General features: G+C 40.1%; 1 protein-coding gene across 3 annotated transcripts in view; it reads left to right on the top strand.

Annotated features, from left to right (window-relative positions):
- LOC129765016 (neurogenic locus protein delta) overlaps window positions 1–24,908 on the top strand; it is a 40,384-nt gene extending 15,476 nt beyond the window's left edge. For 2 of the 3 annotated variants that reach the window (XM_055764787.1, XM_055764785.1), the window contains exons 3-6: window positions 5,017–5,080; window positions 14,619–14,867; window positions 14,932–14,992; window positions 22,899–24,908. In XM_055764787.1, coding sequence (XP_055620762.1) covers window positions 5,017–5,080; window positions 14,619–14,867; window positions 14,932–14,992; window positions 22,899–24,639 — 2,115 coding nt within the window. In that variant the 3' untranslated portion in view covers window positions 24,640–24,908. The remainder of the gene's footprint in view (window positions 1–5,016; window positions 5,081–14,618; window positions 14,868–14,931; window positions 14,993–22,898) is intronic. The other variant, XM_055764786.1, reaches the window with a different exon arrangement.
- Window positions 24,909–25,168: the final 260 nt, after the last annotated feature.

Raw genomic sequence — 25,168 nt, 5'->3', positions numbered from 1 at the left:
GTACGACGCTTTGTGCAGGAACGGAATCGGGACAAACCTTTCTTGCAAATTTGAAAATCCAACGGTCACAGAATTCCTTACTTTCATTTGTATGGTTCCAGCCACGCATTCTCCTAGCCGTATTTCAAAGAGTGCTCATAGCGGTCTCCCTTGACAAACCATTGACGAACTTCCGCCAATATCCACGCTTTTTTGCTTTAATCAGACCTTTTAGTTTGGCTTCTAGAGCTTGGTACTTTCGAAACCATTCCACTAGTCCAGTTTTCCGGAAGTTTTTGAAAGCGGATGATTTTTCAAGGTAGACCTTTGAACACTCCTTGTCCCACCAAAGTGATGGAGGACGACGTCGGAAAGTGGTAGCAGGAACAGGTTTTTTTGAGCTTGAAGTGCGCTTTCGTAAATCAAACTCGATATAAATTATACTCTTCGTGTGGAGGAAGTTCATGCATTGAAACAGGTACTTCATATATTATTTCTGCAAATTTTTTCCAGTCAATATTTTTCGTGAGGTCATACGCAATATCGACTGACTCACGAAAACCTGATTCATTGGCGATCGATAAAATTATTGGAAGGTGATCACTACCGTGGGGATCTTGGATTACCTTCCACGTGCAATCCAGGGATAATTAAGAAAAGCAAAGTCTAGCATGCTTGCCCGTGCAGGAGGGTTGGCTATTCTAGTTGCTTCCCGAGTATTCAAAACTGTCAATTTGATGTTGTCGCACAGATCATAAATCAAAGTGGCACGGTTGTCATCGTAGAGTGAACCCCATGCTGTTCCATGGGAGTTGAGGTCACCTAAGATTAGCCACGGCTCCGGCAGTGCCTCGATGATATAAAAAAAACTGATGGCGGCCAACCATAGTTCTTGGAGGAATATATATCGAGGCAATGCAGAGGTCTTTGCCATTGATTTGTGTCTGGCAAGCGACAACTTCAATGCCTGTCATCGATGGGAGAGTGACTCTATAGAAGGAGTGACATTTTTTGATCCCCAATAGTACGCCACCAAACGAGTCATTTCGATCGAGGCGAATAATGTTGAAATCGTGGAAATTCAGTTTGTCGGCTGAAGAAAGCCATGTTTCACAGAGGGAAAATACATCACAGTTAGAACTATGAACTAAAAATTTAAATTGATCTAGTTTAGGGATGATGCTTCTGCAATTCCACTGTATTACAGTGGTCAAACCCTTGACCTCTTGCACTGAATCAAGCATCGAGGGAAATGAACGCTGCTAAAAAACCACATTTTTCTTTCAAAAATGTTCTCACAATCGGAAGCAAACATAATACTATGCTTTTAAGAGGGTCATTTATATTTAAAGCATGTCTGCGCAAAGTTGTTTATTGCAACAATAGGCGGCCGTGTGACCGAGTTGCATACATTTGTTGCATTTCATTACCCGGGGTACAAACAACCGAACAGGTAAACGAAGTGCACCTATTGCAACGTAGTTTGGAAGAGCGGAACCCTCAAATGTCACACGAAAAGAGTTTGTCCGATTGAGAACTCGTTTGTCATTTTTAAGTGACACAGATTTCAGTCGATCGCATTCAAGAATCTTCGCACTTTTATGTGAGGAGTTCTTGAAGCGACCGACACCATCGAGTATCTCTTTTCGAGTCAAACCCTTTTCGTTTATTACACCGTCTATTTCAACGTTGCAACAGGGTATGTATACGCGATACTCAATCGCAAATAGATCACAGCGCGTTATTGCATTCGCTTGGGTCCTGCAAGAGACAAGTCGTAATTTGTCTGGCCCCATCCGAGTAATTCAGTAACTTTGGAAAATTTCTGCGTTAGTTCTTTTGAGATGCGAATGACATTAAGAGGTTTTGATTTTCGTCTAAAGTATACAATGAATGGACCTTTGAATCCCTCCGGGTATTCTATTAGACGAAAATTATGTTTTTCATCAATTTCCTCATCTTCAGAACTTTCTACTTCATACACAGAATTTTCCTCCTCAACGTCTGCTTCATCCTCCTGCTCTTTAGGAGGTGGGTCAGCATCAGAAACATTCAATGACGTGGATGGGTGATCCTCCCCGCCCTCAGCCATAATAATAAATTAGTCACCTGTTCGATGTGAACAGTATATAATAATAATAAAAAAAATAAAAATAAATAAATGAGTAAATAAATTATATTTGTATTCAAGGTATATATATATTATATTTATTTCAATTTTTTATTGTATAAAATTCAAAAATGAAAAAAAGTTTCAACAAAAGTTCAACGGTAATGTAAGAAAAATGTACACCCCTAATGCCAAAGCTTGCCGATTTGGTAAATACAATGTTGGACAATGGTGTAAATCGTACACAGGATGTTGAAGGAATGATAAATGGAACAATAGAATAATAAACTTCTACTTGCCGCTGCTGTGTAGCGTGTGATGAATGTGTGTTGATCTGAACTGGATCCTCAGCGTCTCGATCGTGCACCACTTTTTATTGAGCTCGCTTGACTCGCCAGCGCTGATGAAAAAAGCACAATATAAATCTGCGTGAAAAAAAACACCGTTATCGGATAGATTCTCAAACTTGTCCGATCAGCTCGCGAGCTCTCGAACGAATCGAAACTCAATCACTTCTGATTCACAATTATTTCCGTTTATCAAAACATTTTTTTTAAACTGTAGTTATGCCTCCTCGAAAGCGCTTCGAGAGCCAATTTGAATATTATATTGAACGCCTCTTGACATCGAAAATTTCATGAAACGTTATAGCAATGATTGCGGATAGAAAATACTAGTGATGGGTTAAATATGTGATACAACCGCAAGGTGTACGTAGGACTACCGTTGGCTTAGTAAAAAATTCACAATGGATATTTTGAAAAATTGTTGAACGTTCTGAGTATATATCGAATTATAATAAATAAAGGGAAATACATAAAATTCGACTCTTTTGAACTGATTGGTGGTCCTGAAAACGTTGTAAAAGCAATTGAAGTTGGTTGATACATAATAATGGTTATCATACCCGTTGGTTCCCGGAATAAATCGCACCAACAAACAACTGCAATCGCTATCAATCGCTAAGAAAAAGTATAGTAGGCTAGAAATATTATGGCGCGGGAAAAGCATCATGGGTAGAAGACGACCTGTGATACCGTGCGCGAGAATGTGGACGAACTCATCAGGCAAGGTTTGAGCGCGAGACATCGCTGCTTGCGACGGCGGGTCGACGGGTCGGCGGGTCGGCGGGATGGCAGTAGACTCGGATCGCGTCATCTTCGCGGCTTGGGTCGCCTTGATTCCTCATCCTCGTTCAATGGGGACTGCGCTCTCATTACATTGACCTCAAAAAAATCCGAAAAACGAAAAATTAATTTATAATGGAAATTACGCTTTTTTTCTGTGAGGCATTTCTACCCATCATGTTTTTCCGCGCCACAATATTTCTAGCCTACTACACGTTTTCTGAGCGGTCGTTTCTGTTGCAGTTGTTTTTTGGAGCGATTTACTCCGGTCACGCGTTTCGTTCAGCCGGCAAAGAGGTATTAACGCACAAAATCTTGTTTCTCCAATGTAACGTTCTCGTTTTCGAAACATTGAACTTACATCCCAGTTTAGAAATGAAAGACGTTGTTCTACGTCAAAAATGTGCGAATGTACATGTTACTAGTATTTGTGAATTTTTGATTAACAATATCACCACCAAGAGCAGCTGAACAATCAGAGATAAATGAATCGTATGCTATGAACCAGTGCGTAGCCTGACAGCCCACTAATCAATATGGGCCTGATCACGAATGTCACTTCGCGGTGAGGGCGAAATGATTCGTATGCAAGGTTATATACACTTCATTTCGTTTTCACCATGAGGTGACGTTCGTGATCAGGCCCTATTTGTTATAAAGTCTATGTTTTCGTAATTCCATGAAAAATCGAATTAACCGAAACAAGTAACTTATTTATTTAATGTCTAGTCACATAGTCAAAGCCTAACTCTATTGGCTCATTCACTTTCAATTGACTTCAAATCCAATCCACTACAATGAGCGTGCCTGTCCCATCGACGAGAGCATATATGTTTTAAATTGATTACAACTTTGAAAAGCTTCTTTCACAAAATACCATAGAAACGCAAACGTTTAGTAACAGCTTCAAACTCAGTGTAAGATTTATCAACGATTTTTGTAAATCAATCCACATATCCAATGCAGTCCAATGTCCAGGCTGATTTCAGCAACCTTCAAATGTCTACCGAATTTTGGAAGCTATAGTATAAGCTCGTCCTAGGTATCTATGAATAAAATCTACGTAGAAACATTTTCAGTTCGCTGTCAGATGATAACATGTGCCTCAAACAACATTGTTCCAAAAATTTAAGCTAATATTTTAACAATTTGGATCGCTCTTGTAATCCCCGATGGGAACGATTAATGGACTCCATCTTTCTCTCCCTATTTAAACGCGGCTCTTAGAGGGGTTATACCCAGGGCGGACCGTCACCCTCGCCTCCCGTACACTACGCCACTGCTATGAACCGATTTCTTCTGATTTATTCATTATTCATCAATCAGAGTAGGCCATTTGGTATTTGCATTTCAATTTTTCTACATTGATAAACCTCGCCAACTGATAGAAGACATTAAGAGTTAAAGCGCGCTACACATAAAACGTCCCGTCACCGGGAAGTCAACGTAAAGGAATGAAATGCAAAATATTCTCTCATGGAAATCGTATGGTAGCATTCACATACACCATCACCGGCAACTTTGATGTCGGCAAAATAAGTCCAAGAGAATAGATGATGGGACGGTGACAATGACGTTGTATGTGTAGCCCACTTTAAAGAGTCTTTCTATACAATTCATTGCTGAAGTCATCAAAAATAATTTTCAAGGAACTCCATTGACTCTACAATTTAGATGGTTGATCTAGGACCGTTTTCCCTTGTTATTCAACATATAGGTTGTTTTGTAGTGTTCGCATAAAAGATAAATGCAATTTTCAAAACCGTGAAAAACTTATTCTCAAACATTTGCTTTTTTCAGGGTACATTCACACTAATCGTCGAAGCATGGCTTGATACTAATGAAACGATATCGAGATCACCCGGTGAGTATTTTATATCACTGTCTTTATATTATTAGTGATGATTACAGAATACTGAACAAAAATTGATTACTTAAATTTAATTTGAACTGTCGCAAATTGAAAATTGCCATTCTAAGTGTGTGTTTTTTTTCAGAAACATAACTTTGAGAGATCATTCATTATCAGTTTACTTGAACGTTCCCTTCAAATCATCTGCGACTTATCGGCGAAAAATAGGTACTTCACATGGCTCTACAAAAATAATCCTAAATAGTGCAAAATCGCTTGATTTGGAGGCCATTACGCAAAATTATTTATTCGCCGAAAGTTTCTTCCAATATTTTAATGGTTGAACTATGGCTTTCGGTAAAAAATGTGCCCAATTTGCAGGCATTCATAAAACTAAACTAAATACAAAACAAATCACAGCTGTCAAAATAATGCACGTATGTATAGAAAAATATTGCCAACTTGAAGTTTTTTACCTCTATATATATTTTTTTTTAAATATTCGCTTAACAACAACTTTACAACATGGAATTCATAATATTTGTCCGATTGACTTCGGTGAGGCGACGTTGGTAAGGTGAAAAGACGGCCACCCTAAGCATAGAGTACAATCGATTTTTTTCATTCCTTATTTTTTGAGACTTTCAGCCTCCTGGGCTGATTCGTCTCAGCATACTATAATGCATTTTACATGCACATACGGACAAGCAATTAAAACTAAAACAATAAACAAAAAACAAATTTCGTCACGAGAGTTTCCACGTATTTCCCCTGGTCGTTTGACTATGCTTGCCATGGCCCCAGGCCACAGATGGGAAATCTGCGCCACTCGAAGATGCCGACTGTTGTGAAAGAGTTTTAGGAGTTTATATCTGGCCAGACATGTCACTTCGAGACCGTAGGTGAGGCGGCTGTTGATGATGGCTTTGGCCATCCCTAAACGGATCGTTCGGTTGTAACTTCGGTGAGGTTTGGAGATGGTTTTTAAGAGGTTTGACCGGGTGGCACAGCTTTTCTTCACCTCGTAGAAATGGTGCTGGAAGTTCAGGTTGCAGTCGACCACCACTCCCAGGATTCTCAACGTTCTACGGCGGGGAATGCGGTCGTTGTAGATTGTTATTCCCGAATTGCAACATTGGTGTTTGTGACTGCATACTACCATGTGACCACTTTTTTACGCCGAAAGTCGAAAGCCTCGTTCGACAGCCCATTTACCGATAGCATTGGTAGCTGCCTGGATCTTGATGCGTGGTGCCCTGTGCGTGTTCCCCACCACTACCATAGGATGTCGTCTGCATACGTGAATACGGATACTCCATTCGGTATAGCCCGGAACAGGCTGTTCATCGCTATCAGGTGACGGCTAAGACGGAACCTTGATATACAACAGTTTCTTCATGAAGGCGCCTGGAGCTGGTGTTCCCAACTTTTACCTCAAAGGTCCGGTTTGTCGCGAAGTTTTTAACGAAGTGCAGTTACCAAACGGTTTTCCAACCCGATCGTTCGGAACCACGAATCGATCGACTGAGTTCGTGTCCACTTTTTGTCGTCGGATGAACTCGGAATCGAGGACAGTTCAGCGAAATATTCCCCTAGCATGTTCGCGGTCGACTGGATCGCTGTAGGCCGGTCCATTCGCTTGCAGGATAGGGGTTTGGAATCTTCTTTCCCATTCAGCGCGTTATCAAGTCTCCATAGGTCCACAGAGGACTGGCTTTCGTTGATGGAATCCAGGAAGCCGGTCCAACTGTCTAGTTTGGCCTGTCTCGCCTCACCCTTATGTGCTGCGCTCGGTATCTGTTCATAGCCGTTTCTTTCTCCGGGCCATCGTGCCGGTTTTTTTTTGCCGCACGCAGAAACTTCCTCCGTTTCTTGATTTCTTTTTTGATGTACTCAGACCACCAATGCAGGCGGTTGATGACGTGGTGGTTGGTCGGTGAAATCAAACTGTTGGCAGATCACCCTGAGTGGTCTGAAATACCCTGAAACTCAACGGGGATGAAGATGACGTGGTTGACAGGGGTCCGGCTATAGCTGGTAGAAAGTCTCCAAGTCTTTGTCTGATGGTCGCAAGTCAAGTCTGTTGTAGATGGCAGCGTTGGATTGTTCTTCGACGGGCATGGACGGAACACCCGCGCTTCGAGTTGCCGAACAAGAGGGATAAGGACGGATATCTGCCAGTGACCGCCCCCCAGACCCGACGGCGGTTTGGCCCTTGGCGGAGTCTGTTGTGGATGGTGATACCGAACGAGACAGAGGGAGACAGCGGCCGGATGAATGGTTTTGTTCGAAAGCCGCCCGCATGACCCGAAAAAGTAAGAAAGGAAAAAGTAGCTCGGTTTTTCTAGGGCGTTTCCGCTCTTGTGCGTCCCGAGATCTCGTTCTACTTCCGCGTAGCCCATCGAGGAACGAGCATTTCTGCCCTTGTGTTTCCCGATTTCTTGTACAACGGAAGCCACTTTCCCCCGGCGCCGGTGGTTATCCGCCAGTATCGCTATCGCGGAGTTCCGATTATCTGCATCGTTTATCTGGTTCTTCGTCATTGAGCTGCAGAGGTGGTCCAGTAGTTCCGGTGGGGGTGTAACGTCCGCACCACTGGGGGCCTGGCATGCCCAAAGTGCTGCTACTCGAATCATCCTCAGGTCGCGTCAAGGGATGCCGGAAGTTGTCCGACGATTCCGCATCTGTGGGGCCCCGACTGTCCCTTCCGGAGAGCTGACTGATAGTGTGAAGTGGAGCGACCTGTGTGGATGTGTGTTGATTCAGGTAAGGCATTGTGGGATACATTTTTAATTATTCGCTTCTGTCGGGTGCCAGGGGGTAGCTGGTCGCTGGTTCGACCGACTGGTGTCTGGCGGCGACGTAGGCTGCTTGTCTGTGGCCAACTGTCTTTTGTGGATGTCCTTTGGCGGTTGAGTGAGCTGGGAGTTCGGTTTTCTTTTTTTTTGAAGGCGTGGCGGGTGCGACTACGTTATTTTTTGGTTGAGTAGTACGGTAAACTCGCGTGGGCGATTTGATCGTCGGAATCGGTGTCTGAATCGAATCGATAATAGATGAAATCGTTATTAGCAGTTGCATTTTCTGCTTCTTCCGAGACCGTTTCATTTGTCGAATGTAGTGATCCCCGATTAATTATCGAACTTCTTCCGAGACCGTTTCATTTGTCGAATGTAGTGATCCCCGATAATCGTTCGATTAATCGAATACCTCCTACAGAAATCGATTAATTGTCGAACGAATACTGCACAACCAACAATCGAAGCGAACGAATAATTTACGTCGATTAATCGATCCAAACCCAGAGAGAAAAATACGTACGGCCGCTGCAGTTTTATCCTGAAAATCAATCATTAACTTTGATGCTCCCCTAAGTTCGTAAACGATGCTTCACGACTTGAGAGGAGCGTAAATGATAATAATTGATTTTCAGGCGGATTGAATACTTTTTTAATTCCATATGGCTTTCTAGAAAATGAGAACTATTAGTCTAACTAATTATTTCTCTCAGTGTGACGATTAATCGATTAATCGATTATTTGGGGCGATTAATCGTATCGAATGAAAACTACTGAAAACTATTTGATTAGCTGATGAACAATTAATTTCAAAAATCGGGGAGTACTAGTCGAATGTGTTTTGGTCGGTGAAGAGGGGATCGGTGTATTCATCGAAGGCCGGGCCGTGTTGCTCCGCATGCATTCGTGGTACTGGTGCGGGTCAACAATGATCTAGCTACAATAATCTCTTTTTGTTGAGATGCGTTTGCTCCCTCTCTCAGGATCGATCGCTATTCCATGGCCGCTAAAATGTTGGCCATCTGGTCTACTCTTTCAGCCAACGACTTAGTGGTGGCTGCATTTTGGGCAGCCTCGGTGCGCTGCGATTTAATTGAAGCGGCCATGTTAGCGATGATAGCGATGTTAGCGAGGTCCTTCTCCGCTATTATTTTTACTAGATCATTTACTAGATCAGCACTTTATACAGAATAATAGCCGTTCGCATTTGGGACCCTCCGCCGAAATCGCGTGTTTTTCTGAACAATTCTCTCATGTTGGCGTGTCTTGCCTGCATTTGAGTTTGGTATGACCGAACGCCCAGCATTTGAAGCATTGCATGGGCGACGGATAGTAGGGTCTCGTTTTGACACGCAGATATCCAAAATCATTGAATTCGGGAGTTTGGGTACCGTTTACAGTCAGTATTATCGTCGGAGTATTCTCGGAAGTGGTCGGGCCGGTTCGTCGCTTTATTCTCCTGCCGCTGTAAGCTTTTGAACCTGGAGGTAGCTCACAATTTGCTCCTCGAACATGTTGACTGTCTACCCGCAACTTACGACGCACTTAGAAAAATTGGAGTATTGGTGATACGTAACCCTCACTTTTGTTCCGTCCGTTAGATTGGTCAATTCCAGAAGTCTCTCTGTCTATTTCTTGTCACGTACCTTCAGCGCGTATACCGCACTGCCTCCTTCGGGAAATGCACCTTCAATTTTTCCAGCCCAGTCCTCTATTGACTTACGAATCAGGAACGGTGAGGTAGGGAGCGCCTTATATTTGCCGTCGTTGTCCCTGTCAATAATTCGTAGCATGATCAGTTCTCCGTGATTACCGCCGGGGTCCATGTATGGTAAAGTCGTACCCGAAAAGCTTCCGTCGATTGTGCGGTGATTTATCCCACCATTGAGATATATACTCGCTTGCAATATCCTGCTGCTGACCAATGAGTACAATCAAACACAATGTATCGATCTTGAGGACACTTCCCGCAATTGCATTGATTTTCAGAATGTTTACTTTTTATTCCACGATCCGACATGATCAATCAATACAGGTATCCAAATGGTGTTAGTAAAATCGTGCCGGGTAAAAAGGGGTAAGACGGTCACATAAAATATCGAACTAGGAGGAGTTATTTTCCCTGAGTTACTTATAACTTGCTGAACGTGAGCAACCTTTGTAAAATTATCATAATTAAAACTTATTGTTTGTGACATCTAAAAAAATATCAAACTTATCATGCGTGCGTCTTGAGGAGACTCCGAAATGTGATATTCTCAATAATTTGGTTAATTGAGTGCATTCGAATGATATCTTTTATGGCAAATCGTCTTACCCTCGGTATGAGTCGTGCAAAAAAAAACTTAATTCTATGAAATGCTAAAAAACATACCATTATCTTTATAAGCATACAGACTTGTATGCTGACTGACTAGTCTATGTGCTCCATGTTCTTCAAACAGCAATCGCACAGCTTCAGAACATGGAACGTTTGTTAACATGTTGACGAATCGACACATTTTAGAGAACAATTATGGCGCTTCAATATGAATTTGTTACAATATACAGGTAAACTTCGATATAACGTACATTTCACTTTCAAAATTGTACGTTGTATCGAATTGTACGTTATATCGAAGCATAATAAAGTACTCAGACGTAGTCTATAATACATTATTGTGTTGCTGTTTTAGTAAAGTTAATGAATAACTTCAATCAGAAAACGAAGCCAGCCTTTCTCATGATGTTTTCCTTCGTACTGTTGATTAAAGCTTGATTCATTTAGAATCCGGAATCACAAAAACAGCTGTATTTCGGGATTGATTGAAAGTACAACATTTGTTTTAGCATCACAATACAGATAACTCATTGTTCTATCAGAAATAAAAATATTGAAAAAAATTTTCCTTTACACTTTGGAAATGTGTACGTTATATCGAGGTAAAATGTACGTTGTATCGAGTGACGTTATATCGAGGGTACGTTATAACGAGGATACATTATATCGAAGTTTCCCTGTAGTCCAATATGATTTAATGCTATTGCATCATTCTTTGGGAAGCTATTAATCTTATATGTACAATGTACAGTAGTCTTTCGATAACTGGATGTACCTGACCTAGAATGATCTTTAACTAAGGTTGCGTTAATTGGGCTGCAGTCCAGTAAAATCCAGTCAATAATGGATGTCATATTCAATTCGTAGTTTTACTGTCAAAATATATGAGGGGCATTAGAATATAATGTGAGTTGCTATAAACATTAACACTATCTTCGCATGACAAAAACACTTGATGAAATTGCATGGAATTTTAGTGGAAACCTTTTGTATATCCAACTTCAAGATATTTAGCGCTGAGAAAATGCATTCAGAAACGTTACAATGTACAGACAATTACCTTTATGGCCAAATTGGAACGTTCACAAGTGAACAAGTTTTGTCAGTGCCAATCAATCATTGAAGGTTCCCCTCAGTTTTATTTTCCGTTTGACATGTCAGCCTAGTTAGCGAACAACCACATTATAAAAAATAACCCAAAATTTAGTTAAGCAATGCACCTTTTCTTTTAATACACAATATAATACCGATATGTACTTATAACATAAAGATATTGTAAGATAGAATGAAAAATAATCAAACCTGTTGAAACCATGTTGCTGAATAATCTGGTATTTTCCAAAATTCGTTAAACACGCTTAGCAAATGTGAAGGAGCCTGTGCAATTATTAGTTGTTTTTTTTATCAAATAATATCAGATTACAAGCTCACAGTGAAATGAAACCGGGTGAATTCCGTACGACTTTGTCTACATCCTTATGTCGGTATTGTTGGAAGCATTCCCCTAAAAACGCAAACAACGGAGACAAACGAGGTAAAACGAACATCCTCCATCAATGTCTGTTACATCACGTATGTTTTCCACGGATCATGTACCATGGGTTTTTTTTCGGGCACGTAGCAACAAAGCAGAACTAGATAACTTCCACTTTCCATTTTCGTCCTGCTTTACTTCCGTTCATCGCATAGCATCTTTTCTCGGTGCTCAAAATGTGACCATATTATCCCTCCGCACACGATTGGGGCATGAAGAATTTGATATAGAGAGCATTGTTTGATTTACATTCGCTCTTCGTACTTAGAATGTGTACGATGCATTCAAATCGACATATTGCTATTGTTCGTTGGATGAAAAAAAGGCATCGGGACATAAAACTATTATAAACCGGAAACGTGAAACGAAGTGGCTGCTTCGAAATGCTGCCCTCGTGATCATTTTTGTTGCAGTATTATCACGAGAAATCATGGAAAACTTCAGTCAAGCTGGATTTGGTAGATATTTCCATACAGAGTGGGAGCGATTTTAATGCATTTTTTTATTTAACAAATCTCATCCTCAGCTCCCTATCCTATGAGTGTGTGAAAATATATTCTGTTTGCGTTGAAATTTTTCTACTCAGATCAATGCATCCTACCAATACAGACAATTAACAATTAACACGTTGAGCTCCGAATTGTGCTTCCCATTTAGATGATTTTCATATCTAGAGGATTTTCACATGTCGTGAACTATCCGAATTTTTTTTTATAGTATTTCATTTTGTAATTGTCTGTCTCAGTGATCAACGTTTTTCAACGAAATGTTCAACGTTAGCCCCTAGGGACCGCCACGGGGTTTGACGTCTTAAAATTATTTTTCATTAAACATTCTACGTCCAACTACTTTTGCAGATATATCCAGTTTTGGATTTTGACTGCTTCGCTGATGAAGTAAATGTTCATGGGGAAACGCTTTGATAGCTTGGATTTTTTTAGCGTCAAAGGAAAAGTTGTTCGAAAAACTATGCAAAACAAATCTCTGACTGACCAAACAAAATCATGAAAAACTGTGTTTTTTTGTAGAAAATCAGTTGAAAAGTTTTGTTGCCGCAGTTTGCAGCGGTTAAGCTTTCAATTGAACTCTGTCCAAAGCTTCGCAAAACTGCGCGTATCGTCGTTTTAGTGAGAAAAGCGATAACTATATTTTTTAAAATATTTTAATTTTATCTAGGATCCAATTTAATCAAAATTATAATAATCAATTGAATAAAAAGTTATAACAAAAGAATAAAAGTATGGTAGAATGAAAAAGTATTTATGAAATAGAAATTATATCAAAACAATTTATCACTCACGGCATATTAAAAACAATATCCATTAAAAATATTCAATCCTTTTCAATTGTTGAACATGATTCGCTGTCATACAAACTGAGTGAACGATAGCCCGTATGAAGGTTAAGTTTACTTCGTATTCCTTTGCAAACAGAAATAAAGCACTCAGTTCGTTGTATGAGAAAAAAAAAGAACAATTGTACCGCATCTCTTCAGTTTCATTTGCAACGTTGTATGATTCCAAATAGTTTTTAAGGGGGGACTCCGGTTTGGAAACTTTCGTTCTGTGATACCCCGTTGCATCAGAACCGATACCATCAGTAAGGCACCGATTTTCAGACAACGTCTACGCATCCAACTGTCATCAGCTGATTATTACCATTATTCGTGCTCTCGAAAAATGAAAAAAAACATCTTCAAAAATACCTCAAACAAAAAACAGAATACCCGAACACTTCTCATTATTCCTAACATCCGAAAAAAATCACGAAAATTCATCATTTTTCGACCTTCAAACTTCACTAGTAGCTTTAAAAAATCGTGTTCGGTACACATTTTGAAAAAAACTTTTTTTGTGCGGTAGATAGGGACCGTATAAAAAAAGTTTCCCCCAACGATGTTGCCTTGCTTCCTAAATTTTGTCAGGTCATTATGAAGGTCCAAATGCGTACACCAAGTACTATTCCAAACTGGTTTCATCAATGTTCAACTATTATGCTATACCATCAAATTAAAATGAACCATATAGAAGTGCACATTGAACATTATTTGAACTAATTTTGAATTTATGAATGAGAATAAACAGAAGGCTTCGATATAGGGTGCAACATATGCATGCCCGCCACGTTCGAAACACCTTCGCTATTGCATATGTGACATATGTGTGTATGTGTGTCACTTTGTTGGCAAAGGAGAACTGTCTTTCTCACATAACTTCGACTTGTAAATGCTGCTTCGCTGATCTCAGTAATAACTTACTGTAATGAGTAGTGGTGTTCACCAACTGGTTGACTGGTTGGCATGGTTGAAGTTTCGCTGATGCTGGTACCCTAGAAACGTGTGCTTGCTGAGCATAACAGCAAAGTAAGCGGCAGGTGTTTTATTTCTGGATTTGAGATACTCTCTTCTTTTTCTCGCTGCACACGATCCCTTTAACCTCTCGATTCTTCGCTTGCACGTTGCTACAAAACACGTTTCGCTCTATCAAACAAGTTTTATGTCTACCAGGTACATTGTATCGAATGTTTTTGATTATCACTTGCCAAAAACTAATCTTCTGGATTTCTAGAAAGGCAAAGTGTATATGAGTCTGCTCGATATGCATTTGTCATTTATCAAATTGTTCCACTCTAATGGAACATTGGTTTGGTTCGACCTGGAAGAAAGAAAATTTCAACACAATGTTAACCAATGAATCCAATTGATTGAATGCAAGGCTTAAGACAAATAAAGCTGCAAGTGCGATGATGATTAAATTCATCATCGGTGAACAATGTTTCAAGAGAAATGTTTTACACATCTCATCTCGAAATAAAAAAAGGAAAAAACACCCATGGGTCTATCTGGTGTAATTACATTGTCCTAAATAAATATGTTTCAATTATATTGTATCTTTTTTTCAGGTGTATTAATATCGCGCCTCTCAATTCAACGAGTTTTGGAAGTGTCTACAGAATGGGCCGAAGACAGCTACAACTCATCACACACGATGTTGCAGTACGCATTTCGAGTAACATGTGATGCGTCGTACTACGGAGCGGGCTGTGCTAATCTTTGTCGGAAACGTGACGACCAATTTGGCCACTATACCTGTTCACCAACCGGTGAGCGTGTCTGTCTATCCGGCTGGCAGGGGGATTATTGTACGACTCGTAAGTACCACACAAATGTTTTTTTCGAATATTCCTTGAAAATATTTTTTTTTAATTTTATCAGCTCGATGCACTCCGGGATGCGATGAATTACATGGCCACTGCAACAAACCAAACGAATGCATGTAAGTAGAACCTTTCTTTCTGTTGATGAAATCAATGAAATCAAAAGAATGGCTTTAGAATTTAAATCTAGAGCAATTCCACGCCAAACCAGCCGAAATACTGCAAATTTTGTCGCGACCCTATTCGATTTTATTGAAATGTGGAACATCTGATAGAAGCTAGATAGGTAGTAATTCCAATCCTTTTATCCTTCCTATTCTCGTGTAATTTGATATTCGGGACACGAGGTTTGATTTATTTATTTTGACAGAAACTGGTTAACAGCATCGGTCAGAAGCATAAACTTCATATAAAACATCCGATGGGTTTAAAGGTATTTGCCGAAAGCAGAAAGTAATTCAGATTTTCTTTAGACGAACATCAAAATTATGCAAAAAAGAACTAGACAAGAATTTAAAAACAGTATCTTGTGAATGATTGGCAATGATAAACTCATTTTTTTCTTGTTTGAAACTTATTACCACTATTTTAATATTCTTTCATTCAAAGTATGTCTTCAAAACAATACCGTTGAAAATATCTATTACCTAAAAAGATAAAATTAATAATAGCCTTATTCGTTATAACTATCGTCCTGATTCAGGTCTTGTTCACCAATTGCGAATGTTTCAATTACAAAAACCAGATCTGCAATAATGAAAAAACTTTACAGTTATTATTTTATATTCGAAATATCAACAAATCGATATTATACATAATCATCGTTGATCGTTTTTGCAACTTTTTGTTAATCTAATCCTAAAAATAGAAATAAAAAAATCTATTCACTTAGGGCAGTCGGAAGTGGACCTTTTGCCATGTTTCAATGGGCCTACGGGAGCTACATTTTTAATCCTTAATTACATCCCATAGCGCATTCGCCGATACTAAATAAACAACTGTACGTCTTCTGAATACGTCAGTATTCATTCTAAAAATGCCAGCAGGAGGGTAAATTGCCGTTTGTTTATCTTTTGTTTCTTAAACAAGACAAGACAAGATTCAAAAAGTAAGCAAAAAACCTAAATAAATACGAAATTAATTTTTACTCCATTCCGCGTGACTAGCTTTCACACAGTGACACCATCTAAAACACAAGTGACAAATATACTTTCTTTTCTCCGTGACATGACAATATCGTGGTATTCATAATAACACTGAGTTCATCAAAGTTGTCACGACGGATGAACTCTTCCGGATTCTACACACACGGTGGCAGCCATAATAACGTTGTATACAGTTCACTCCGTCTTCACCGTGATGTGACGTTCGTGATCAGGCCCATAGCCATTTTTTATAGTGAAAATAATGTTAGTCTTCGAAAAAAGGTCATTTTTATAAGTTCATATCTTATATTTTTGTTTTGTTCCAATGTTTCCAACTATATAAATTGTTCTTGAAAGCTACAGTTATTGGTGACTTGCTAGAACGTTCAAAGTGAGATTCGTCATTGGCGTTCTCTTGGTCATCCTGAAAGCACGTGTTGCACTTAGTAATATTTCATTTTTCTTCTATTTAGTATCGCTCTACTGTATGTGTCTGTAAACATTTCAAGTGTTTTTTTAAACATATACAACCAACAAAACAAAAAAAAAAGGATTCTGAATGTACCATCCCGCAATATTTGAAGCTATCTTATTTCTCGAATAATCTCGTAAGTACACTACCCACTCAATTGTGGCAGCACGCCCAAAATTGATTTTTTGTCAGAATCAAACCGTGGTAACAATCTTTAGTATTTCGAGTTCATGTCATGGGAAAATGCTGAACTCGCGGATTGCACAATTCGGTTTTGACAATCAATTTATGTTGCGAAAAACGAACCATCTCATCCAATAATTTGAACAATGTAAACGGATGAGAAAATAGAATAGAATAAATATGAAAATAGATTCAAGAAATAAGACATTGTCTGAAAAAAATAATTAAACTAAAATATAAGAACCCATATACGAGGGCAGTCCGATAAGTACTTAACCTACAAAAAAAAATAAAAATTTTGGAAAAGTGGCGATTTATTTCTCAACATAGTCTCCTATCAGCCTTATACACTTGACCCAGTGATGCTCCAACTTCTTTAATCCATCTCGATGTCTGCAAAGTAGGCTTCCGTGGCGGCGATGACCTCCTCATTCGACTCAAATTTCTACCCGGCGAGTGACTTGAATGGGGCAGCAGTTCGTAGTACAATTCGACCAATTTGGCCGTGGCGACGGCGGAGGTGAGCCGATGCGTTGTCATGGTGGAAGAATGCAATTCGGCGTCGAATCGACCCAATAATTCGGCATAGTAGAGCCCTGTGACCGTTTTGTCCTTCTCCAGGTAGTCAATGTAGATCACACCTTGTGAATCCCAGAAAACAGTGACCATCACCTTTCCGGCCGATAGGACAGTCTTCGCCTTCTTCGGAGCACGTTCGCCGGGTAAAGTCCACTGTTTCGACTGTTCCTTGGTCTCTGGTGTGTACCAGTGGATCCATGTTTCGTCGACGGTCACGAAACGACGCAGAAACTCCTTCGGATTGCGCTTAAACAGCGTCAAACACTGCTCTGAAGGGGTCTGGTGACGCTTGTTGCCCGGAGTGAGCAAACGCCGCACCCATCACGCTGACAGCTTTCTCATGCCCAAAATTTCATGTATGATATGACCCACGCGGTCTTTTAAGATGTATAAGCTATCTCGCGCACCTTCAATTTTTTTTAGGTTGTCAAAATTTTGTTTATTTCATAGTATTTTTTTACATATATCGCAAAATGTTATTCATCTAAACTTAACACAAATTCCAACGCATTTACATCAACATTGCTGTTAATACTATTTACAAATTCAATGTAGGTTACTACTGTTTTCAAGAACTTTTTCCGTGTAGTATGTTCGGTATTAAGTAGTATTGGTCGCCTTGCATCCTCAAAAGATGGGTTTTGCCACCCGCCGAGTATCGTTTTTAATTTGTTTTGTACAAAAGTCCACGCCGCTACAACACGCGGGCATTTGCTGTACTTGTGAGCAATCGTTTTTTCCGCTGCATTACAGTACAGACAATTGGCTCCGTCTGAGCGTTGCATGGTGTTCATCAGCCTTCTGTGTTCCACTTTTTCGTTAACAAACAGGTACAATAGGCTACACGATAAGTTATCTCTTTTGCGATACTGACACCATCGGGCGATGAAGCTAAGTACTTATCGGACCGCCCTCGTATGGTGGAGAATCAGCGTCGTTCGAAGATGTTTCTTCTATCGTGATGGGGAAGAAACAAGGTTTTCTATTGGGATCACAATTTCTTAACGAAATTTTAAAATACAATTTGGCATTATTTAGAAATCAGAGCAATGCAGCAGTTATTGGAAGGTTAATTCTGTGGAAATTCTGGAGGTTCTCGTATTCCTGGCAAACACAAACGATGTGTTAGACCGAATTGTGGACATTTTAACAGGCTTTGATTTTTCGGAGAAACAGCTTCGCCTTAACGGAACATTTTCCGCCTAAAATATTCGGAAAGTGTTGTTAATCCATAATCTGGAGTCGTTCAGCGGCAGCTTCACGCGTTAGAAGCTGTCCAAAGTGGTACATTCCGGTAAAATCATTGGTCGCTTCATTGCTGGCTATGCCACTATGTCTGGGGATCCACGTGGGAATTTTATCCGGTAGCAGAGACCTTCTGATAGCTTGTATTCATTGGTGCCTAGATCCAGCCGCGCCGACAACATCGATGTCGGTAGTTATCAGGATCGGATTGATTGTTGAAATAGTGGCACCGTCGATCGAGAACACCTGGCTGACGAATGTCGGCAAGGTTGTTGGAACAAACTTTGTATCAAATATCGTAATTAAGGTATTTCCCTGAGACAAATTCGACAGGGTTTTGCTTCAGGTCTGCTGAGCTCGACCCAGCAGGCTCGGGAATTGTTCGTGATTGTATTTATTCGGACCGTCGGCGTCCTCCAAAACTATCTATCTATCGGTGGAAGGTTGGAGTGTGTCACCCGTTGCAAAAAAATCTTAGTTAATACAGTCAGGTGCGTATCCTCACCTCCGCTGATCTTAGCGAGAAAGCTCACAGTTCTGGAGACTATTGCCACGTCCACGAGGATGTCAAGCGGATGTTTCCCTACATCAGCGCACAACGAGGCTGCTGGTGTGGATGATAGAAGACCAGAGATAATCCGCAGTGTGTTGTTGTAAATCGGAGATGTAGTTTTTAGGATTTTATCTCTAATCAGGTACACAAATTCGAGACAGCCTTTGCCACTATTCCCATGATCTTCAATGTTCTATGGCGGGGGATGCGGTCATTGTAAGCGTGTGCCCCACCGAAAAGAATACGAACATTTCTTTCGGTAGTACCTAGATCAGGCTGTTCATTGCTATCAGGAAAAGGGTGACGGCTAAGACGAAACCTTGGGGTACATCAGCTTGAACTGATGTTCGCATTTTTTACCTCGAAGGTCCAGTTTGTCGTGGTTTTTTTACAAAGTGCTACAGGTTGCCGTCTATGCTCCTGTCTGCCAATGTTTTCATAACTAGTGAAATCCAGGTTCGATTTTACGCCTCAGCCAGGTCCAGGCTACCATCTCTTGTTGATTTTTTTTCAGCTTCAAATACCACCTTTCCAAGGGATGAAAAAATACGTGTCCATCCCCCCAATCGGGAGGCAAATCACCGGTGGTTCAACTTCTTGTTTCCGATTAAGTAGGTGACGAGCCGCTGGTTCGCCGTCCTCTCAAGGGTCTTGAACGTAGGGTAGGTCAAGTATATTGACCGATACCCGTTCTCGGAGCAGCTGTTCAGACCGCCATAGGGATGGGAATAACAATACTATGTTTCCGTTCTACCGGAAGGTCATGCTTCAACCAGAGGTCACTATAGATGTCGAGGAGAGAGGTTTGGCCTAACAAGGACAACTGCTTTATCATTTGATAACCGATGCAGTCTGGACCAGTGAACTTACCATTAGTGGTGCGCAATGCGACGGTGAGTTCTTCGACGAAGAAGTAGTTGTTGAACGGTTTTTCATCCCGGTCGTTCGGAACCACGAATAGAATGAGTTCGTGTCTGTTTTTTTGCCGTCGGGTGAACTCAATCCCGCTATAAGCCGTGCCATTCGCTTGCAGACTAGGATTATCAAATCTTCTCTTTCCATTCAGCACGTTGACACATCTCCATAGATTCACAAAGGACTGGCTTTCTTTGATGGATTTCAGGAAGCCGGTCCAACTATCCAGTTTTGCTCGTCTCACTAAACGCCTCACCCTTATGTGCCCGAGACCCGAGGTTTTCGAATTGTACTCCGCGAAGCTCTCACGAGTGTTCCCACTTGAAAACCCAATTTGAAAAACACTTTGATGTTCATCTACAGCATCATATGAACATACCGACAATGTTTAGAAAAATAACGTTCTCCATCAAACATTTTTGCTTTGAAAAGTGATTCGCAGATGAGAGGATCTGAAGACCGTTGCCTTAGACCACCAGCTCAGCGCTCTCTTCCCAGTGTTGGGCTTTGCTTTGAGGATGGCAGATTCAGTCGGTGATGATTTGGTTGAACTTCTGCATGGTGTTCGTTGTGCATGGTTGTCTCTGGCGATCAGAAGGCTGGATGAAACCCTGTAAAAAAATCCGTTAGCTTTGTCGAAGAACTAAATAATCCAAATTTAAATTATTTTCAATAGGTACATATTTCATGAGATGGTAAATTTCGGACAACGCAAATGATGAATTATTTAATCTATTCAGATTCCAAGTGTATGCCAGAGACTATAGTTTTAATAATTTATTCTTCTTTTTGGCTTGTTGTATTTAAGTACGAATTTAAATTAATAAAAAAGAATTCATTTTTAGAACCAGCTTTTTGGCGAATCAAAGTATGCATGTGAAAAAAGTATTTGTGAAACGAGCCTCGCTTGCTTCGATTTCCCCATTGCAAAGGATCTCGAATATGTTTTCTCGCTTTATGTTAGTTATTCCTAATTCTTACAATTAGGAAGATTAGTGGATTGAGGATGATGGAAAACGAATGGTGGTCACTTCCATGTAGATCGCCTTCTCAGTTCACCTACCAAGTGAAGGCTGACAGCGGAAATGTCAATGACTGAACTGGTACGACTTCGACAAAGAGGGTCGGTATCGTCATTAAGAACCGAGAGCTCGAACGATTCGACAAGATCAGCGATGATGTTCTTTTAACGTTCGTTGCTTGCATCCCACAGTTGTGGTGGTGTTCATTGATCTCCCAGACCGATTTGAGGATCATTCAAGCTTTCAAACACCTCTAGCAGATTGCATCTTACATCCAGGATCTTACCACATGGCAGGTAAACGAAGACGATTATGCGTGTGATATGCATTAATACTGAAAAATGTACGAACATTAGATTGAACCCATGTTTCAACCAGTGCCACAAATTATCAAAATTTATTCACGTATGAAGGAATGAACTTCCTCTCAGTATCGGATGAATTCTCTTCTGTTGAAACTCAACACCATATCTGTCATAATGAGTATAACACAAGAGTTGGGACGCGTGAACTTTGTCTGGTATATTGAACGAAAACAGCATGAACGAATTTCGAAAAGCCTGCATTCAGGCTCTTTCATTACTGTCAATAATTTCAGGTGATTATCACGAACGTTAAGTTGATCTTCATCACTTGCAGAGATTTTTTATTGAAAAGGTGTTTGATTTCCATATTTAGAAAAAAGAAAGGACCAGGAATACGGAAAAAGCAACATTAGTTTTCGTTGAGTGTTGATCGTTATAGGGTGTTGAGTGATTGAGCGACGTTTAGAGTTGAACGGCGTTGAGCGTTTCGTTTCCGTTTCTTTTTTCTTTTTTCTATGCTGTACTATAGTGACTTTCAACTCTTTTTGGTTGGTTCGTCAATTACATTCTTGGAAGACTGTCGAGTTTGAGAATTGAACTCGTGACCTTTAGCGTGAGAGGTACGGTCCGTTTCCGTTTCCTCTTTCTATACTCTTTTACTACCGCCATTTTGCTCTAACATGATCTTAGTTTCTAACACTTTCTTTGTCTGACTCCACTTCACTAATTCCATTTTTGGTCTTCCAGGGCCATTTTCAATGCACCTGAACCCACCATCCTACCCTTTCATCCAATACCCATATCGCAGGGGTTTCATATCATTGCTGGTCATTTAGAGACAGTATCATAAAACCAGAAATCGAAACAAGATTATGTTCGTTTTCCGCTTGTCATCCATTGCCCATATAATTGGGGGTGTATGCCATTTCTGGCCAATCGGCCATTCTATTCTTAGAAGGATGTATCCATAATACAGTAGAACCTTTTTTTAGAATAATCGTAATTTGAAATCCAGATGCCTAATTGATGCCTCCGAAATTGCCGTCGATGTGAATTGAAGATCATTGCGTGGTAGTGAAAATTAAAGCATGAAATTCAAAGTCAACTGATTCTTAGAAGGATGTATCCAGAATACAGAAGAACCTTTTTTTAGAATAATCGTAATTTGAAATCCAGATGCCTAATTCATGCCTTCGAAATTACCGTCGATGTGAATTGAAGATCATCGCGTGGTAGTGAAAATTAAAGCATGAAATTCAAAGTCAACTAATTAAGAGTGAAATCGATTAATAGTAAAGGATGGCCATTAATCACACAATTCAATGGAATGTATAGTATAACTCTTGTATGTTTTATTAATCTACTCCCGATTGGCCGTAGATAAGATTGGTCATATAACAATGAATATTGTATGCTGAGTGTATACCATATTTACAAAGTTTAAAAAGAAATCAATTGCGTGGATTTGTTCTCTATATAACAACTGAGTGTATGATGGAAGAACAAAACAAATGATAGATTAAAATAAGAATATATAAAAATTAGTTCGAAAATTGATTATTTTTATCGCTGCTCTTGTTAATTGATTTTTTCCTCTATGTTTCAGATGTCAATCAGGATGGAAAGGATCTTTATGTAACGAGTGCGAGCCATATCCAGGTTGTATGCATGGAACCTGCAAGAAGCCCTGGGAATGTCTTTGTAATGAGGGATGGGGCGGCCTGTTTTGCAACCAAGACTTAAACTTCTGCACTAATCACAAACCATGTCATAACGAAGGAATATGTTTCAATACCGGCCAGGGCTCATACACGTGCGAATGTCCTCCTGGTTATACTGGTACAGATTGCGAAACTCGTATCAGCGATTGTGCTGCTACACCTTGTTATAATGGAGGTATATGTCACGATGAAAAAGGCGTTCATGGCGGGTATAGATGTGAGTGCCAGAAAGGATGGATTGGAACTCATTGTGAAAAAGAGACAATCACATGTGCCGAGAAGCCGTGTGTGCATGGAACCTGCATTGATACCAACTTAGGATTCAAATGCGAATGTCCCACCCGTTACAGTGGCACAACATGTGAGACGCAAATTGACGAATGTAAACCGGATCCATGTGAAAATGGTGGTATATGCTCCAGCAATACGGATACATTTCAATGTCGGTGCCTTAGTGGATACAGCGGTAACAAATGCGAAATCAATATAGATGATTGCAAAGGCAATCCTTGCGAAAATGGTGGATCTTGCATCGACATGGTTAATCAATTCAGATGCCAGTGCGTTCCAGGATTCATTGGATCATTGTGTGAAAATAAAGTTGACTTATGTTTAACGAAACCATGTGCAAACGGTGGTATGTGCACGAATCTCAACAACGACTACAGCTGTGAATGCAAACCAGGTTTCACGGGGAAAGATTGCAGTATTGATGTTGATGAATGTAGTTCATCACCTTGCAAAAATAGTGGCACCTGTGTGAATCGCGTTAACAGTTTCCAATGCGTTTGCGCAGGTGGTTTCAGAGGATCTACATGCGAAGAAGAAGCATTGTCGACCACATGGGATTCCGCTACAGGAAGCATCTCAGCGCATATAGCAGGAGGATTCCACGACGCACATAGTGGAAGAAGCGATGGACTAAGCAATGGTCAAATTGTATTGATAGCTATATTTTCGGTTGCGACGCCGTTGGCTGCATTTATTGCCACAGCTGTTGTGATTTGCATGAAACGTAAACGTCGAAGAGAACAAGAAAAAGATGATGCAGAGGCGCGTAAGCAAAATGAACAAAATGCTTCACACATGACACAACATCATATCAATTCGGTGTCCTCTTCGAAAAGAAGCAGCAATAGCGCGTTAACAAATTTAGATACCTCTCACCATATGATTAAAAATACGTGGGACAAAAGTGTGAACAACATGTCCACATCAGTGAGTATGGACGAAGGATGTTTGATGAATAGTAGTTTATATGGTGGGATACCTGGTGGATACAGTGAAACTAATCCCGCAGGTAATGAGCAATGCTATCAGGCAAATGCTATTCCTACCACCTTACAACGTGCCAAATCTCAAAAGCAGCTCAACACCGATCCTGTGGTAATGCATCGAGCTTCACAGATGATCACTGGAGGAGGTCAAACTTTATCACAATCATCAGCGGGGTCAGCGGTAACTTCTGCTCCAGCTACCTCATCAACTATGGCACAAACATCTAAAGAGCAAATTTTAGATAAGCGGATATCTGTTCTTTCCGATGTTAGTATATGCAATACTCGATGGAGTACTGCTTCTCATAACCGACAAATTGTCGGGCCATGTAGTCCACCGCACGTTTAGGGTTGATATTCTTTTAATGTTTAATATTATTTTTGTAAGTGATCTCCTTTCTGCCGATGAAATATGTCTAAATCGTATTTATGAAATAATCCAAATTTAAATTATTTTCAATAGGTCATATTTCATGAGATGGCAAATTTCGAACAACGCAAATGATGAATTATTCAATCTATTCAGATTCCAAGTGTACGCCAGAGACTATAGTTTTAATAATTTATTCATCTTTTTGGCTTGTTGTATTCATTGTATAAAGCGACTAATGAATTTAAGTACGAATTTGAATTAATAAAAAAGAATTAATTTTTAGAACCAGCTTTCCGGCGAATCAAAGTATGCATGTGACAAAAGTATTTGTGAAACGAGCCTCGCTTGCTTCGATTTCCCCATTGCAAAGGATCTCGGATATGTTTTCTCGCTTTATGTTAGTTATTCTTAATTCTTACAATTAGGAAGCTCGTTGAAGGCCAGTTCTTAATGTATAGAAGGAATGAAAATATAAGAGGAAGGTAAACCCAATTCCAGATATTCT

The sequence above is a fragment of the Toxorhynchites rutilus genome, chromosome 2, assembly GCF_029784135.1.
Source record: "Toxorhynchites rutilus septentrionalis strain SRP chromosome 2, ASM2978413v1, whole genome shotgun sequence".
Taxonomy (NCBI): domain Eukaryota; kingdom Metazoa; phylum Arthropoda; class Insecta; order Diptera; family Culicidae; genus Toxorhynchites; species Toxorhynchites rutilus.
This window is presented reverse-complemented; position numbering and strand designations above follow the sequence as displayed.